The sequence below is a fragment of the Aulonocara stuartgranti genome (genome assembly GCF_965226115.1).
Source record: "Aulonocara stuartgranti genome assembly, chromosome: 7".
Classification (NCBI taxonomy): Eukaryota; Metazoa; Chordata; class Actinopteri; order Cichliformes; family Cichlidae; genus Aulonocara; species Aulonocara stuartgranti.
In genome coordinates, this window is record NC_138945.1 from 62,577,747 (window position 1) to 62,597,500 (window position 19,754).

The 19,754-nt window shown below is 38.7% G+C and overlaps 1 protein-coding gene across 2 annotated transcripts in view; it reads right to left on the bottom strand.

Annotated features, from left to right (window-relative positions):
* Positions 1-19,754, bottom strand: part of furinb (furin (paired basic amino acid cleaving enzyme) b) — a 94,442-nt gene that overhangs the window by 31,221 nt on the left and 43,467 nt on the right. For both annotated transcript variants that reach the window (XM_082539340.1, XM_082539341.1), the window contains exons 3-6: positions 16,353-16,451; positions 8,383-8,478; positions 6,636-6,764; positions 6,177-6,253 (exon numbers count right to left, since the gene is read on the bottom strand). In XM_082539340.1, the coding sequence (XP_082395466.1) occupies positions 6,177-6,253; positions 6,636-6,764; positions 8,383-8,478; positions 16,353-16,451 (401 nt within the window). The remainder of the gene's footprint in view (positions 1-6,176; positions 6,254-6,635; positions 6,765-8,382; positions 8,479-16,352; positions 16,452-19,754) is intronic.

The window sequence follows — 19,754 nt, forward strand, 5'->3', positions numbered from 1 at the left end:
CTGCCAACTTCACCTCTTGCAAGCCTGCCTGGCTGTCAGGAAAATAAACAGGCTTTCCCCAGCAGAATAAACAGACAAGGGAAAGGAGAATTACAGTATTCAGGCTAGATAGAAGCTGGCAGCATTCTAAACAAGAATTGATAAACTTGGTGTAAACAGAACACAGCATTTATCTTCAGCATGCAATGAGCCAGAGCAAATAGGAGAAAATAAGGTTTTGTGCACATGCCCCCTGCAATTTTTAAAAAATATTTCTTTATTCATCCCACGATGTTTCAGGTAATGTCCAAGTCTGATAAAACTTTTGGTAAATTAGTAGCAAACTTTGGTTGTTTATTTACTCGGCACAGAGTATACTTGTAAACATGTACACTAATAGGGGAAGGAGAAAGAACACATGCACACTAATCAGACACATGCGGACTGCACTATTGTTTGACTTAAAATAACTTCTGAAAAACGCACTTGACATAGCAGCAGTTCAACCAATGCCAATTCCACAAAATGCTGTGCTCTAAAATGTCTCGTAAGCAAAGTCAACGCAGCCAGGTACGACCTGCTGTGTCAAACACTATAACAGAAGCATTAAAGCAGACAACACATCAGGAAGCCGTCTACTTTGATTTGTACCCTCCTTCAGCTTTGATTTTTCCTGCATCAGCCTCCAAAGACACAGATTTATTACCTCCATAAAGTCTTAGATATGCATTCAGCCTATGTACAGAAGGGATATAGATTTCCAAATAACAGGACGGGCATTTTTATTTGCATTCGGGTACAAAAATAAGGTTCATTTCAGGCCTTAGCCACTTGTCTTGGCCAAGGACACAGTGCCTGCAGATGGTATTTAACTCTTTTCCTTCTTTCTGGTGTTCAGTCCAAATTTAAATTGGATTGAGCTATGTTTTCAGCCGCTAAGTACATAATAAGACCCAAAGACATAAAAATGTTTTCAGTTGTATTGACAGTAAAACACAAACATTTTGCCTCCGCAGCGAGTGACCTTTCACCTTTCTTTCTCTAAGTATAATTAGGTGAAGTAAAGGTAACATCATGAATTAACTACCAACGCAACTTTCACATGATTAAAGAAAAAAAACAAACAAACCTCAGTTTATTTTCTGTCTGATCATCAAAGAGCTTCAAAGAATTGCTCTTCTGCATACCTAGGGTGCAACAATTGGCTTTGAACTTGAGTTGCTGTTGTCTTATTAGCTTATCAGCTCGAAGCAGTCTGCCTATTCTACCATGAACTCTGGCATCAACAAGGCAGTTTTACCCAGAGAAATGCCGCTCACTGAATATTTCCTCTTTTACAGATCATCCTCTTTATACCTCAGTGTTTCTGAAATACTAGGACAAGCACATCTGGCATGAACAACCATATCTTATTCTAAGTCACCCAAATCACCCCTATTCGCCACTCTGATGCTCCATTTGAACTTCAGCATGTTGTCTTGACCATATGTACCGGGTTGCTGACTAGATATTTGAGTAAATAGCTAAACAGGTATGCCTAATGAAGTGGCTGGTGAGTGCATGCATGATCAAAAAACCTTTAAAGAGAATATGTGTAAGAATATACACTCTCTTTAATGTGTTATCTGCAAGCAATCAAGTAGGAAACTGAAGGAGCAGGAAAAAAGAGCCCCAATAAAAGTTACATACTACTTTACCTCTTAAAAAATGTAACGCATCCCGCAGCCATCTGATGCAGGGGGTGTCTGCCCAGCCCCCAGTAATGTCAGAACAAATTAATAATTTAATGAAATTAAAATTAAAATGCGAGGCTTGTGCAGAACGGGTACAATTACATTCCTCTAGTCTGTGTCTTTTTGCTGAAGAAGTGCTTTCATGATCAGAGAAACAAATAGCCACGTTCCACCAAGGACAGAGCAATTTATTGGGGCAAGAGAAGCATGCAAACACTTTTCTTGGTCTTTCTCATTGCCATCATCCAGATTAGCCACTAAACCTTTAGCCTTGAGTTTAACCATTCAGTATTCAGAGGATGATGGGTTGATTTGTAATCAAGGACATGAGGCTGTTTAGCATGCCAGTCATTTTCTGATAAAGACTGTCACTACACACTCTCCCATGCAGGCATATGGATCTCAGTTAATGAAGCCCTGTGAAAGGTTCTCTATAGGAGATAACAGCTCTCCACAGGGAAGTTAGAGAAACAGAGTATATTGTATGTGGGTGGCTGAATACATTTGAAGAAGAGGGGGCAGTAACCAGGTGAGCTGAATTGCCTGGTTATGCATACTGTATGTGCCTTGGGAAACTCAAACCTTTCTCTTCATTTGTCTTTATTTGTTTTTTGTTGGAAAAAAACGAATATAAGCTGTTATAAACAAAACGAAAGAGAATAATGAATCACCACAAAATTAAAACGTTGAAAATCTGCACGGTAGTGTGTAGTTTCGACGTGTGAATAATAGAATGATATGAATGTGGCTGCATTTAGCGAGAGCTTGCCAAGAGAGTGATCTACTGAATTATCCTTAATTTTTACCTTGTCAAGAATTTAGAGGTGGGGGAAATACATAAAATCAGGCTAATCTGATTGCAATATAGTTACTCACTCAAAATATGAATGTTTTTAAAACGCATATATCTCAATTCTGGCAAAAAACAAACAAACAATATTACAGCACAGAAAAAGAAGTAGCTTCGTTTTACAAAAGAACCAAGGTAACACTAATTATAATGTTTGCAAAATAATTATTGCAAGTTTGAGTGACAACACCAGCAAGAGGCTGAAATGCTCATCTACAAAATATGAGTGTCAGTTATTTGATGTTTTAATAGTGCTACTGCTGCTGTCCAATCAAGCAGCTCATCTGTAAATGACACTGAATATCCTGCAATATGATAACATTAGTGTTATACTTTGTGCATTTTTCTTTAGCAAAGAAAGCCTACGAATATTCTCTAATTTTCTTCATTCAAGATGTTTACCGAGAGGCTGATGCTACAGCTAGCATTAGTGTTCTGTCTAGATAATAAAGCTAAAAACTTACGTAGCTGCATGTGTTCCCTCACATAAAGCAGAGCTAAAAATCAATATCGAAAATCGATAAAGAACCAGATGGATCAGCAGAATCAATAGTGACACTGGTGTCAATAAAATCGTAACAATCCCAACTCCTAAAATGGAAATTGCTTAAAACGTTCTAGGTTGAGAAATACCTGAAGTTACAGTGTGTAAAATTTCACCACTAGAGGTCAGTAGATTACAGACTGCAGTTAACTGAGCTCTTTTTTTTCTTACATGAGTGCACAATTCTAGTTACAGTGGCTGCTGTAGGACAAAAAGTAAATGTAGTCGGCCAGTCTTCTCTTTATCTCATCTGTCCATATGTGTCCACATCTGTTTACCCCGGAGGAAGCTGTAAAACTTTGTGAAAGGAGTCGTCAAGTCGGTGAAACTCACTTCCACCCGATGAGAACAATAGGTGAGTTGTTGGGGATAACCTGAACTTTTCTGTAGCTAACCACTGCTGTTTTTGCTGATGTTAGCTGCTGTTAGTAAAGTGGATCTAACATTGGTTGACTTGGACACTTGGCAAATAAACTCTCATACGATGTGAAAATGTAATCAAACTGTTTATCAGAGAGAATGTGCACATTGAGTTGACACTTGAGTTCAACATTAGCTTGCATAATGCTGTTTAACTGGCTCAGTGTCAGCTGTCGGGAGACAGGAGGGGGTCACGTGTCTGATCTGCTGACAATAAGTAATTGTGACAATATTGGGAATAAATAAACATTTTTATGCAGATTTTCATGTGGTACAGTCCTGACTTTGGTTCAGGAGTCGAGGACTGAGGTGAAGAGGATTGGGATGATGTTTTCTATAGATGCTGGTCACGTTGTCTCTTTCTTTCTTGTTTTCACTTCTTTGGTGGAGGGGACCTCTGCGCAGATGATGAAACATAGGTATCACCTTGAATCTGAAGGTGCAGACATGAATTAAAATTTGCCTCCACAGTAGGCGAATGCCTACGAGTTCTCTTCTCCTCCACCTTTGACATATTATGTATGTGGCCGATCTCTAGCCACATACATAAAACCTGATTAGGCTGAAGGATGATGTCCATGTAGGACATTGTTATCAAGTGGTCGAGATGGACTTCAATCATATTATTGTGAATTATGTTTCACAAAATGTTTTATGTTTTGCAGTGCATAACGTTTTCAGTAGTCGTCTCTTTTTTTAATGTCAGTCACATCAAATGTAAAAATGGCATATACATTAACCTTGCTCAGCCTTTACACAATTGATTTAAATTACATTTTCTAGACTGTCCTAACATTTGTGTAACCAGTGTTACCGTGTATCATTATGGGCCCAGCTGGAATTTCATTAGAATCTTTCACAAATACAAAATGTATTAAAACCGTGCTGCGATAAATTTTCATTAAAACTCTCCTTATTCACAGCTGGACTGATAAATATCCATGCCGTTATCAGAATTAATACCCCGATTCTGATAATGATGAACACAAATATTTTATTGATGAAGCACAAATGAATTACTGGCCTTCAACTAAACATGCACTCCCCTCCAAGAATAACTGCCAAGTCAAGACAGAGCATCTCAATAGAAAAACGCCTGAGATGAGAATTGAAAAATCAGCCTTGCGTGTCATCAGTACAAATGAACTGGCCTCCATGACTGTGGAAAAATGCCTTCCTCCGAGTCTCCTCTGCTTTTTGTTGTCCTATGAATATATTCATATAATCTCCTTGTGAGGGGGTTGTGAGCATTACTCACTGTCAGCCTGTATTGCTTTGTGGAGATTTGCATAACTCATTGGATATAATTTGTCCACAGGTCACTCCAAACACCAAAGCTCCACACTGTAGACACAAAGACACACCCTTGCTATTCATTTTATGCTCAGAAATTGATCCAATGTAAGATAATTACTCTAGCAGCTCTACCGACAGCAGCAGTAGAACGTGTGTAAGTGCAAACCCATGCATTTCATGTTTTTATTATGTTTGGAAAGTATAAGCATGGTGCAGTTTGGGAGCTGTAGTAAACCAGAGTCAGAGAGCAATCCCCTCCAGTAGTGCTTTGTTCGATCAGCACGACAGAGTGGGATCTACGATACACTGACAGGAAAGGCTGGATTCGCTCTGCATGGCTGCTCAAGCTGTCGGCAAGGACAAGAAACAGGCGTCTGTGCAAAAATTGCAGATGCCAGCCTCTTTCAAGATGAATAAATATTGCAGATGAACAGATCATATTTTGGATGATAACAGAAAAAAAACAAGCAAAACTAGACGAACAACAGAAGCTGCTTAAAGTGACAAACGTCAAAGCACCAAAAAGCAACTGTAAAGAAGCAGATTTATTTTAACAGCTTTTAATAATTTCTTTTAAAAACAACAACAACAACTAAAAAAACATTAAGCCCATTGGGCCTTTCATTCTGACCAACTGTAACTGGAAATACTATCCTTTGAAACAAAACTAACAAAGAAAAACAACCATACAACCACAAAAAGACTTAGTGGCACGAAAAGAGAGAGATTTGAGACAAATCCTGCTGTGCATTTCAGAGGCGGGATGCAGCTTCTCATCTGCTCCAGGGGGGATTGGACAAAAGCAGAGGACCATGGCGTTTTGAGAAATGGGGAGAGAGGAGGGGATGAGCGATAAGGATTCATTCTTGCTGACGCTTTAGTGTTCCATCAATAAATTGGGACAAATATGTTTTCAAGTGATCACCAAAGACTGGAAGGGAAAAAATGGTCTGTATTTGTATTTGGGAAGAGCATGAGTTAATGGGGGGCAAGTAAACAAGAGCTGTATTGGCAACAAATAAGTGCTATTTTGGTGGTGGAGCGTTATGGGCTGGATTGATGCTACAGCAACTTGAGTTGTGTGCTGAAGCAAGAAAAAAGGGGAACAGTCTTTCAAGAGATTTCAGAATGACTGCACCCATACTTCCACACTTAAATAATTGGTTTCTGAATGCAAATGCCTGAGCCAAAAGCACTGGACCCAAAGCGGAATCCACTTTCTTTCTCACCAGTCCCTGATAACTACAGCTTTCAGGGAGCAAAATATAACTAATAAAACAAGAGGTGGACAGTCTATTCCAAATTATTTAATCACTAAATAAAAATGTATATTTCAAGTTTGCTAGCACATTACCTGTTCTCATTTCGTTGTGTATATCTTGGTTGAGGGTCAGTATCTCCATCATTTACGTCATAGCTGGCCTCAGGGTCCTAAAAGAGAAATAAGAAAAGGTTATGACACCAATCAAGTGATTTTACATTTCTTTTAAAGAGCTCGCTTAATTGTTTTTTCCTCTGTGACTAAATGTTTAAAAAAAAAACCCTGAAAAGCTGTCGGTCGGACCTTTTGTGTGCACAAGGGTTTTGGATGATTTTGATACAGCTAATAAAACAAAGGAAGTACGAAATTTTAGTGGCTATAATTCTTACTGAATAGCATGAAAATTAAAATACATATCAAAAAGTTGCCCTTTTATCATCACCAGTTAAAATAGACATTTTGTTAATTGGTTTCAAAATGCATCGTGTGTTGAGAAGTTTGGGACAAGAACATGTCCGGCTCCATCTCTGCTATTTGAAATTTATGACTTACGTAATTGCTTATGAGGTCGGGATGGTCCTTCTCAATGCCATCATCCAGGATAGTGACCACTACACCTCTTCCTGTGTAGCCCTGAGCCCAGGCTGCTTTTGTATTCAGATCTTGATGTGTTGGGTTGGACTGGAAGAGACAAAGGCTTTTGTTCAGCTGTCAATCTGCCATGACTGACTTTTCCGAGACAAAATGACAGAAAAGGTCTGTCAGTGAAAGAAGGTCCTACATCTTCTGCGAAGACCTTCTCTGCTGCATGTTATTAAAAACAGCATCGCTTGATACACCTGACACCAAGAAGATACGAGGGGAGATCAGAGGTGCTTCATGAACATTTTAAACTCCCATTTTAATGCATCACCCCGGTATGTCTGCCTCCTCAGGATGAGTTGCCCATTGTGAACATCCTACTGTTGTTTTGCTGTCAGTGAAAAAGAAAGACAACCTGTTGCAGGTCAGGCATCTTGGGGAGAGAGCATTTGCCTCTCGTACTGAAGAAATAACATTCGGCAGCATTCGAGAGGAGAGGGAGGGAGGCAGACAAAAGGCAGCGGTAAAGCGTGATTTGGAGGAATAAGTGAAAATCTGTACAGCTTGAAGAATAAGGAGAGGTGAGTGCGAGAGCTGACAGAGATGGTTACAAATAAACACAGATATACGGGAACAGAAAGACATTAAGATAATCTCCTCTGCCTCCTTTTCTTTTTCCAGTTTCCCTTTGACTTCACATTGAAGTGCACATAGCTGAAACTTATGAATACATTAAATACACATTATTAAATTCAGGCAGACACAACTCAATACATCACTTAAGTTTGCCCTAAAGTGACTGTGCTAAATAAACCTTTTATAAAAGAATTCTAAATCCCATAAATTTATTATGTGACCAAAACAGAACTGCAGCACTGGTGGTTTGTGCGTTCAGCTAAACCAGCTTTGTTTATTTGTTTGTTTAAGCCAGAGCTTTGCAATGTAGTTGAAATAGGAAAAAAAGGGTTTAAGGCCTGAGACGATTAGAAGTCTAATGCTGAATGGCAGAGGTAGTTCCACAACTTCTATTCACTGGTGATTTATGTCTGGGATAGTCAATGTTGTCATTAATCTGCTGAACTGACAGAGGTTTTATGTAGTTAAAAAAAAAAAGGGGGGGGGGGGGGGGATTAAGGTGAATTGAGGCATCTCTGAGAAAAACTGCGAATAATGAAACAGACATGGAGGCAACATTATATGCTATCGATGCTTCACAGGTGATCTATCCTGACATGTAATTGCACATTCAACTCAACATCGTGGAAGGCACTACATTATATATTTGACTGAGAAAAAAAAAGTTGCAGGAGGTTAAAACAGGCCAGGTAAAGAATAGCCCATAACGGAGCAACACATCTTATGATTACCAGACCAGCTGTATTTAAATATAAATCTTCCACTTCAACAAAGAATATAGCTTGAAAACAGGCATTCCTACAGGCTGCTACTGAAATGATTGAATACAGAGAGGGCTTGAAAATGTAAAGTGGGATTTCAAATGCATATGAGAAGCAGCCACTATATAGTCAGCTGACTGTACACCCACTTTATTTGTTGGTGAAGCATAGAGATATCTCTTTTAGAAAACTAGAACCATGCTACTGAAAATCTCATTATGTATGGTATTTCATAAGCATTTTAATTATTCCATTTCCCAATTTTAACATTTTAGTAATAATGTCAAACTAATGAGATAGATGGTAGGAAGTCTACACACCAGGTACCACTGCTTAGGGAAATCAGGATCCGTTAGGTCTTCATACACATCCCTCTTCTTCCTCTTTTTCACCACTTGCTGCTCTGTCCACAGGACCTGGATTGTCAAGGCACACACACGCGTGCACACACGCACACACACAAACAGCATGCCCACACAAAGCAAACAAGCAAACCCACACGCAAAAAGAAAAAGCACAGTTTACTCAGGAATCCTCATGATATTGTGTCATTATTAATGTTCTAATTTGAGAAATTGTTGCTGTGTCCCACAGACTGGGGATGTAGGAAAACACGGTCCCAGCTGTGTTCAAAAAGTAATAACTAGAAAGAGAAGCAGAGATGTGAAGAAAATCTAATTTAGTTCATTGCTCAGATGCACAGGGAAGGTGGCTACTGTACAGTGTGCCTGAGCAGGGGCCTTTGAAGTTGGGAGGGCTTCTGGGAAATGCTCAGGCTCAGTAAGTAAGGGTAACAAGTCTTGCTAATATCACACATAGTAAATTTCATATGGTGGTTTTGCTTCAGAAGTTGCAAAAAACAATGCAACACACAATGTTAACAGGTCACACAGCAAATCAGTTAATGCCATTCAACATTTGGGTTTTCATGCTAATACCCATATATTCTGAACACTCTGAGTACATGAGACAGTAGTAAGAATGCTAAAAGAGACCTAGTTTAAATAGACCCATTTAGGTCAGCAATTTATATTCAAGCCGTGACAAAAAATAATAAAAGGACAGCATTCATATGCTTAACAAGGAATGCCTTGTTGTAGGGGTGTGCAAATGATCACATTTTAACTTCTATTATGATTGACAAATATTAAAAACAACTATTAAAACAAGGTTAAATTGATTATTGTGGTGTGTTCCATTACTTTGGATCCGCCATAAAAATTCAATTTCACTATCTGAAAAGCTTTAGAAGATACGTTTCTCATTTTTTATTATTTTTTGAGTCTATCCATTTAATTAAAAACCCTAAAACAAAACCCAAACAGCCCACCCACCTCCAACAAGCATAACCCCATAATTATACGGGGTTTTGTTTATTTTTATGCAGAGCAGCTTTACCTCATGGTCACCTGTCAACTTGTCATCTATACAGAAAACACACAAATAATGCACTGGGGCATTGCTTTTTGTTTTTTGCTATACTTGTGTAACTACACAAAAGTTAACTTTCTTAAAATAAGGACAAAAATACTGAAAATACAATTCAAATACTGACTTGGGCTGAAATTATACTATAGCAGAGGGAATCTGCAGACAGTCGATTGAGTGAGCTTACAGCAGAGGTTTATTTTCTACAGCACTTAGAGCAAATGCTGTTCTGCATTATTATTATTGTCAATGATAAATGCATCCTTTGCTGATTTTTTTGTTGAAGGTGAAAAAGCCCAAACTTGCTCTATTTGCATGGAGAACACTCAAGTGAAGCGTGACTAAACTTTTGAATTTCCTTTACAATGCAGACTGTCAAAGTACAACTTGCTATTTAACTATTTTAGGTCTTTTCAGTGGATTTTTTTTTAGCATTTTGCAATCGCTTTGCTGCTGTTGGTGTTGTTTCTAATGGTGAGGCTTCTCTACTTGCTCGACTTCATGATTATATGCTTCTGTAAAGCACGGGGTCTGAAAGAAAATGTGTTGAGTACAGCTGCTGAGGGTGTAAGCTCCAAACCCAGCTGAAAACTTTGCCTTAGAGAATGCAGCCATTAACCTCATTGAAATGATCCTAGACTAATTAACATTTATCTCATTTCATTACATTTATAACTGCACATGTCTGACCTCACCGCACTGCTGCCCACTGCCCGCCACATTATTAACGGAGCAAAATTACCACCCATGATAATCTGCATACAGCCATCGACTACAGGATAAACAGCATTTCATTTATAGCTAAAGCTGACTTCAAACATAATTAATGCAATCTCTTTTGCAAATTGAGCAACATTTCAGCAAGACGACCTCCGCTTAATAACTACAAAAAAAAAAAGAAAAAAAAAAAAGGTGGAATCAGTTTATTTCTGGAGATTAAGTGATCTTTGGAAATTAAAAAATATACTTCAAGTGTTGGGCAAGGACAAAGACTAGACAAATACAACCACCTGCACAAAGAAATAATCAAGAAACAAGGAGGAGGTCTCCACAAGGGCTAGCACTGTAATCTGCTTGAGCAATAAACATTTGTTCCATCTCTCTCAGTGTGTCCTGAGGGTTTTCATGTCTGATGACTAAGAAGAAGCCATGCTGGAGTTGTTGGCAAAGCAGAAAGAGAGAGAGCAGTGAAAAAAGACACACTGTCCTTTGATCTATAGCTCTGTGGCTCACTTTAAAGAGAAAGAAGGAAAGAAAAAGATACGTTTAGGGACTTTTTCCATTGCTATTTGTATGAATACATCTAATCAAATGACAATCACCAATAAATTGATGCCACTAACTACTAAGGCTGGGACTTATAGCTGAAAACACCATGATTATATTCATGAAAAACATATCAACGAGACGGTTAATAAGGAGGGTATTATTCTGTCTGCAGTATGCTTTGGAAAGTTTAGCAGTGAATGTAAACATTCCTGGTTTGTTTAGCAGGAAATCTCACAGGGGGCCTTTTAATTTGAAGCTAAATTGAAAATGTCATATTGAGCTCAGGACTGAAATAACTAAAAATGTGTTATTGTAGGAAACTATCGTGTCAATCAGACTGCAGGAGGGGTTGCTTGGAGACAGAGCATGCAAAGAAAAAAAGAAAAAAGAAAAAAAACTGTAACAAATTTTGGGTATCTCATGCATCATTGAGATCCATATATTTCACAAACTATTTAGTCAATAGCCTTTGATGCTCCGTAATTGATTTTACAGACTAGCCATGCTGCACAAGCTCCAATATTATTTCTTGATATGGAATTATTTCACAATAAAAAGTGTCAAAAGCAACAAGAGAAAAACAGACAACACGTCTTTTAAAGAATGATTTTATTGAAAGTACACTTGTTTACCTTAACTTTTCAATAAAGACAGATATTAAATATACATCCATCTATTTACAGCAGCACTTGTAAGCCTGCAAAGCTGATCTCAGGTTTGCACGCTGATGTGAGAGTCTGATTACCATGTAAAGGTAGTCTACAAGTATGAAGATCAGCACCTGCTGCTGGGAATTGGACTGTGATGATGGAATACAATGAACAAACCATCCAGAAGAAACGGCATATGTCACTGGAGCGGGAATGGTACACCACTGGCCAATTTCTGAGTAGTAACGGTGGATAAGGCATCTGTCTTCCTTTATTCCTTAATGCACTATATTACACTGCATTACAGCTGCCCATTTTTACATTTCCTACATGCCTCTGGTAATGCAGCCTGCACACATGAAGGCAGCCTCTCATGCAGTTATCATAAATTACTACAAGTAATACCTTTTCTCACGGGTAGAGTACTATAAGGTCTTGACCCTACAATGTAAAGTACACAGAGATGACTGTTGTGAATTGGCTCTATATAGATATATATGAATCAAATTTAAATTTATCATTGTCATTGGAGGATTTTGTAATAATTATTACAACATTTTCTCAACCAGCTCTTCTACAATTTCTGCTCTAAAGAGATTTTATCCAGATCCAAGAAGAAATTGAATTTTTTTATTTAAAGATTTAACTGAATTTCTTTCCTTTTTGAAAATGGGACTTTCTGATCCTTTTAATAAAGAAAAATTAATAAAATAAGAATCTGAAATAACATTCATAATAAGATAAGATGGCACATACGCACTGCCTTTATGGTCTATGCCCTGCATAAACCAATGTACTTATGTGAGTGGTCCGCCCCGAAAGGCCACTCTGAGTCACGAAAAACCCTGCTTTAACAAGCACTGTCTGTATATCCAAGGCTTCAGACACTGAAAGCATATTCCCTTCTGCAGCTTTAGTGTTTAGTGTCTCAACAATAAAAAGATCAGTGAGCCAGACATTACGACGAGCATGGTTTATTTTGAGGTGATTACACACATATTGCGCTGGTGCTGTAAATCAATGATGGCTTCTTCAAGGGTCTGGAAGATAATATCGAGGAATATTCACGACATGATGAACAGAAAACAGATATTCTTCATCTCGTTTGATTTTTTTCTTGTGAATTATTGGATCACTTTAGTTTTTTCAAGCCTTTGAAAAAGATTAAAATGAAACAATATAAGGAGGAGGAATCGCACTGTCTTGAAAATAATCAGTCATGGCCCCGACAAATGCATTTTTCCCCCCCCTCTTGTTCCTCTTGTGACTCATACTTAAACTTTTACGTCAGTAGCAACCAGTGGGCTTGGGGCTGAATGCCAAGCTTGGTAAGTCATGAGTTCACTACTGAGAGGCAGACTAATGTATTATTGGTTTTGGTCTCCTAACGGGATTTGTTGACAATAATAAATGCAGAATTTTGTCAGCCTCATCCAATATGGCCTCATATAGCAACTAAAAATCCAGCATACTTTTACAGCCAGAGTGAAACTTTCTAGTAAAACTGTACGAGAAACAGATGTAGTTTAAATTCCAGCCAGGACACTGTGCACGCTGCCTTACACTACTGTTCATAAGAAACCCAACAGTAGCCGCCCCAAACAAATCAATTCTTTCCCTCATAAAGATGATACGGGGTGTGGAGAGGAGATGACAAACAACTCTCGCAAGCATTATGGTGTAAGCTTATGCAGCTGCCAGTGTCATCATGCCACTGCGTGATTATTCAAAAGGCATGGTGATAAGCACGTTAGCTCCACAGAGCTGAGGAAAAGAGACAATGGAGGTAATGTGAGTTACAGCTGCTGGATTACAGAGAGGAAACACTGTAACGAGCTCAAAGCTCAGCAATGACTAATCCAAATCCAACCATTGTCTTTTTATTTATTTATTTATTTGAAAAAAAAAAAAAAAGGTAAAGCAAAACCTTTACTGTTCTTTATTTTTTCCAGAGATCAGATGGTCTTACAGAACCATATGATTACACAAATGCACTTAAATAAAAACACAAAAACAAACCCACTCACTTATGCTTCTGTGGCATGTTTTTGGCTTTGCCTGAGGTTTGCTCTGGTTGTGTGGGTGGTTGGGCAACCTAGGGACAAGTTGTTGTGCCTGAGCCAGAAATCTGCTGCCCTTAATAGCTAGGTTCAAGTGCTGCGTTAACTTGAACTACTGACATTCCAACTAAGATGAACTCGAGATGGAATCTCCTTTGTCAAAAATGTCTTTATAATAGGCAAGGCTGTAATTCTTAGGCTTTGACGTCAAGGCAGCAGTTTTAAAGTGCAGATTGGTTTTTCTCTCATTTGGTATCAGCAAAAAGCCCACAGAGCACATAATACACCTCAGTGTCCATCTCATTGTTTTATTTTAATACTTTCAAGCCACTTATTAGGAACATATCAACTTTCTATTGACAGATTCTCACTTGGGTTTTAATGTTGCTCGGTCCCTTCTGCACCCAAAATCCAATATTACACATCATTAAATCTTCCTCAGTAACAATAATTCTGATTCTGATTAATAAAACCCTTGTTTCTGCCACTGCCTGTGCTAAATTTACTTAATTGTGTGTGGGGTTTTTTTTTTTAGATTTGAAAACTATGTTTTATGAATTTGAGAGCCACAGTACCGATATCTGCTCAGCAACCAGATTCCCTGGATGCTCTCAGAGACTTGTTGTCATCCACTTACCCCAACCCCTGATACCACTGGCCTCAGTGCACGTCACCATATCCCACTAATGATGTCTTGGGGCCTCAGAGCTTGTCAGAGCACATCAGTCCTTTCCTCGGCTGGAATGACTTGGACTCAGGAAAGCTACAGATTAGTCCTTGGGTTGCACTTGGCAAAACTACCTTGCTATAGATGTTCTCACTGGGTAACTGCCTACTTTTTAGCACCAGTCCGGCAGCTCTGAAGATGCTTTTAGAGCAGCAATTACCTCAGCTGCCTCCCTTGTTTCCAGTGTAAACACTGCAGCAACAAATGGCTAACTCTTTTAGCAGTAAGACTGAAAATAGAAGAACTGTAAAGCAGACATTTGCACAGATGCAGTACTTCTGTTGGTCCCTGAAATGTGAGGTACTTGATTTTTTAGAAGCTACTAAACATTCTGAGAAATATTTTTATTGTAGAGAAGTCAAATGACATTATATATGGCAGATTTAGCCATAGTTTTACTATAAATTCCCATGTATACAGATGGGGTTTTATTCAAACAGGTTTTGCCACACAATTCACACTACTATACTACAGACTTCACACCAGCTTACTGCAAGCCTTCATCCAGGGTTTATTTTAATATACAAAAGCTGAAAAGGTTAATTTAAATAATTCCTATTTCACACATATACATACACAAATAGATTTAAAAGGAGACGTTTAATAAAAGAAGTGTTATGATCTAATATGGTTTCACCTCTTTAGGTGACAGTCATCTACTTATGTCCACTTGATAATGGTAACTGCACATTTATCTTTTCTACATTTTTAGAATAAACTGTAGAATATCAGCACTTTAACACTCAGTTCTTTCCTCCACACAAACTAAATAAGACTATATCTGCTGTGTTTGCTTAAAAATCTCCCGTAGGTTTGCATTTCCCCTCTAAGTGCTGTTTGTTTTTTGTATGTGTTTTCTTACAGGTACATTATTTGGTGACCCAGTGTGTTTTTCTACTCATGCTCTGTTGCTTTATTTGTATTGTTTCTCCTATTTTCTCTCCCTTTTTCCTTTTCCTGCCAAGACAGGTTAAAAAAAAAATCTCCTGTGTATTACTTAATAGTTTAACCCAAATCTGATTTTTTTAAAATGCTTGCAGCATTAGTAAATATCTCTTTGCCTTCAGAAGGCAGTGCTGTAATGATCTCTAAATGTCATATCTAATTAGCATTTCATGCTTAAAGAAAAGCATTTCACATTTTTGCAAGTATTATTTTCTCTGTAACTGATGTGCTTTGATCTGTTGGCTGCAGATGCAAATTCTGCTATAATAAAGAGCGTGATATAAGGTTTATAATGTGAATCAGTGTTTTCTAACATCAACCGACAATTTTGTTTCTAGCGAGAACATAAACATTATTATCAGGGAAAAAGCAAAAGCGCATTTAGGTTTTTTTACTGGTTAGTAGATGCTGTTTTATTGTTCAGGAACAGTACAAATACACAGTGGTCTGGTGATATGATGCTGCTTATTCCATAATCCGTGAAAAGGAGAAGAAAAAAATCTCCCAATTTTGGCACTTTGGTTTTTATATGTGGTCCACAGAAAGTTTGATTTTGTGAACCAATTCTAAAATGGTGGTTGATATCGGGTAAATATCACATCTATATATGGTAAATGACTTTTATATAACGCTTTTGTGCTCGAGCACTCAAAGCACTTTAGAAAAAAGATGCCTACTTCACTATTCACACCCATTCACATAAGCACCTTTACTATGCTCAAGTGTTTTCCATCTAGCATTCAGCTACATTCACACGCCAATGGATGCATCGGTTCAGTATCTTGCCCAAGAATACTTTGCCATGCAGACTGGAGCAGCCAGGGATCGACACACCAGCCTTCCGATTAGTAGATGCCCCACAAATGCGATTTTTAAATATATAAAAATGGCATTTACGTTTTAGAAAATGTAAATGAAAATATTTATTAGAAAAGAAAAGAAAAAAAAAACTACTGAAAATGCTCAGCTAATAACAGACTCTCCCAGCTGTTGTGCTGGGTGGTTTTGCATATTTACAGCTACTTTGGATTGGGTCAGGGGACAGATGGAAGGGACCGGTGCAAAGACTTTGACAAGCTGTCACCGATTCTGACATCCCTTTTCTCTCGTGATATACCCACTCTCTATGTGCAATCCAATCTGTCTTTTGGCCTTTTGTTGCCAACATGAAGTGCTACAATAAGCTGTGCGAGTGCTGACAACAGTCTTACCTGTGGTTCTTTTTGCAGTCTGATGTGCATCCTCTTGTGGCCAGACAAAGCTCTCTTCTCCACGGCGTGATGCCTGAAGTGATAATAATCTCCAAAAACCTGCACCGACACATAGGGGAAGCGCAATCAGTTCACCTGCAGCAACAGGATGGCCAAATAACAGCCTGTTCTCACCAAGGCATTCATGTGCACATGAGTAAATGTACAGGGTAGTGTTCAAATCGAAATCTGAGAACAGGCTCACTTTTTTCCATATTTAAGATTAAATAAACATTTGTTACTTCACTGAGTTGTAGAAATGTGAACATCTTTTGAAAGATTACACGAAAACAAACAATATTTCATCAACAGTCATAATGCATGACATGAACTTTAGGCACAGAAGTCCTCTAAACACCACAAAAGAATTTTAGTCCAGTGCCCTAGAGATCTGTGTTTTATTCGTTACATAACTTACGTGTTACAATTTCTTTAGCGAGTATATTTTTAGAGACCTGCCTAATCCTTTATTACATTGCAGCTTTTGAGAAAAAAATGATAAAAGATGATACATAGACAGACACACACACACAATAAATCCAGAGCAACTTAAAAGAACAGAGATTAATCGGGAAGTGAGGTGAAGAAACTTCAGCTCTATAGATGTCAGACAAAGAAGTGTACCAGGAAAGCACCTGCCCTAAGACATCAATTACAGAACCACAGATGGACACTATCAAAAATGATTAGGCACATCCATTAGAGGTTGAGTCACTTCAGATCTATTCTTAAGCATTCCTCCTACTGCTTTTATTGTTCCCCCACACGTCCTGCTCATAAAGAAGCTTTTAAGGACAAGTGATTGGGTGGCAGCAAACTGGCCTAAAACCTCAGGGATGCGTGCTTTTCATCAGCCTCACTTTGAAGCAACACACAGAACAACCTCATCCTGTCCTTGTAATGACAAAAGCAGCTGACCAAAGACTGAGATAGAGACTAATTAACAAGGACGCCCAGAGATAAGTGTGCAGTAAAAGACAAAAATAAACAGCCCGGTCCCTCTTCACATGGGTTTTTACAAGAGAGCTACCTCCATTTGAAGAGGAAACATTGCAATCTGTACAGTAGTGCCACCGGGGACTGGCTCACCTTCACAAGCCCAGTGGAGCAGAGGAAGAGAGAGGGGAGAGAAGGGGAGTGTGTGTGTGTGTGTGTGTGTGTGTGTGTGTGTGTGTGTGTGTATGTGGGGGGGGGGGGGGGGGGGGGATAACGGAGGGAGGCAAGGGGTGGGAGATGCAGGGTTTGACAGGTCGACCAGGCAGGATGGATGTTTATGAGGAGGGAGAAGAGCAGACGCAGCAGGATGGAAGGCTCTCCTGGGGCTGCAGGCTGATTCTGCAGGCAGGCTGTCTGCGGGCCGTCCAGACTGGAGGCTGGACTCTAAGCTCCAGAGCTTAGAGTCTGGCAGCAGTGAAATAAAGCTGCCAGCCTAGCTCCAGCCAATTTGACTTCGTCAAATATTTGTAATTAAGATTTGCTTTTATATCACTTGCTGTGATAAATTTCACATAAACTGAGTGACGCTCAGTCTTAAATTACTCAGTGTTATGCAAAATTGATCCTTTCTTTTGAGTTCACGCTGCATGCAATTATGTGTAGAAAAGATATAAGAAGCGTAAGGCTGATTTGTGAGGAGAAAGCTACCCAACAAGACATTCCCACAAATACACAGTTAATGGAAAAAAATAATTTCTTTTGTCCTGAAAGATTAATTAGAGTTTTCACAATTGAACTTGTATTCACAACATGAGGTTCAAAGATGTGCTGATGCAACTAGATGAGGCCATCATTAGGCCGAACAAAAAAGTGGGGAGAAAAGAAAAAAATATATATAAATCACAGTCCTCAACCTTCCTGGGAAAGTCAAGGCCCGGGTGCTGGAAAGCAGAGTCCGTCTGTTAGTCGAACCTCAGATACAGGAGGAACAATGCAGGTTTTTGTCCCAGTTGCGGACTCTTTACCCTCTTGACGATACTTGAGGGTGCACGGGAGTTTGCCCAAACAGTCTACATGTGTCTTGTGGACTTGAAGAAGGCAATCGATCATGTCCCTCCAAGTGTTCTCTCTGAGGTGCTTCAATAGTATGGGATTGTCTGGCCTGTGGCTACGAGCCATTCGATCTTTATACAACAACTGCAAGAACTTGGTCCGAATAGCCGGCAATAAGTTGGACTCGTTCCCGGTGGGAGATAGACTCAGGGTCTTAAGTTTTAATGCAATACTTCTGGGAGAATGAATTACAGATAAAAGTCTGCACTTCAAACTTGTCGTGATTGTTTGATTTAAAATCCACTGTGGTGCTGTACAGAGGCAAAGGCAATAATTAATACTTATTTAATATATATGTTTAAAAAAAAGTAAAAGTGTACAGAAAGATAAATTTATATTAATATATTTAAAAATCCTGTTGTTAACATAGTTGCAGAGGTCATGATGACTCTGATTTTATTATATTTTTATTACAGTCAAGGACTAACCTTACAATCACCATGCCTCAAAAGCAACGGCAAAGCTAAAAATGGAAAAAAAGCCTCTGAATAATGCAAGATTGAGGTGTGATGAAAGGTGTGCCCAAAGAAATTAATGAGACCCACTTTCACATTGATTGTGGCAGGGCAGAAAGCTAATCTGAGCTGCACTTGGGTGGCTTTTCTGTGGACAAACCTATTTTCAAGAGTGCTGATGTCCTCATTTAGACCACGAGTCTTCGGTTCTTGGGAAATTGAGATGGAGACGGAAATGTTGGTGTAGCTGCCTGTGATTGCAACTGAGTCATACCTCTTCAAAGCATGCACTCGAGTAAATCACATGGGGTTTGTGTGTGTGTGTGTGTGTATGTGTTAGCAATAATAATTGAGAGCACTGTAGGTCATTAGTCACCCTGACACTAAGCTCAATGTCTGTATTAGAGGCACACTGCCCTTTACACTCCTCACTGGGCAGTGCAAGAAGTTCCTTTCTCATGCATTTCTTACTTTAGGTGTTTCACTCCTTTTTCCATGGTTTCTAAAACTTTGTGTAGCTTGAAGAAACTCTGTATCTGTACACTGCATATAACTAAAATGACTCAAAGAGCAACAAACAATTACATTTCTCTTATCAGTTACTCTACCCACTGGCTTATCAAGTAATTCTCTCAATTCCAAGATGAAGCAAGATAATATCTACGAATGCCATATTTTGTCTTATTATAAATATTCATGCAAATGTATTATATTTGTTCATAAAAGAAAGTTCATAGCACATACTGTGCTAGCACATATGCAGTTTTTGGTCCACACAAAAGAATATTGTGAAACGATATGTGAGAGAACAGAGAGAAAACATTGCAAATTTATGACTTTAAGACATGCCCAAAGGGCT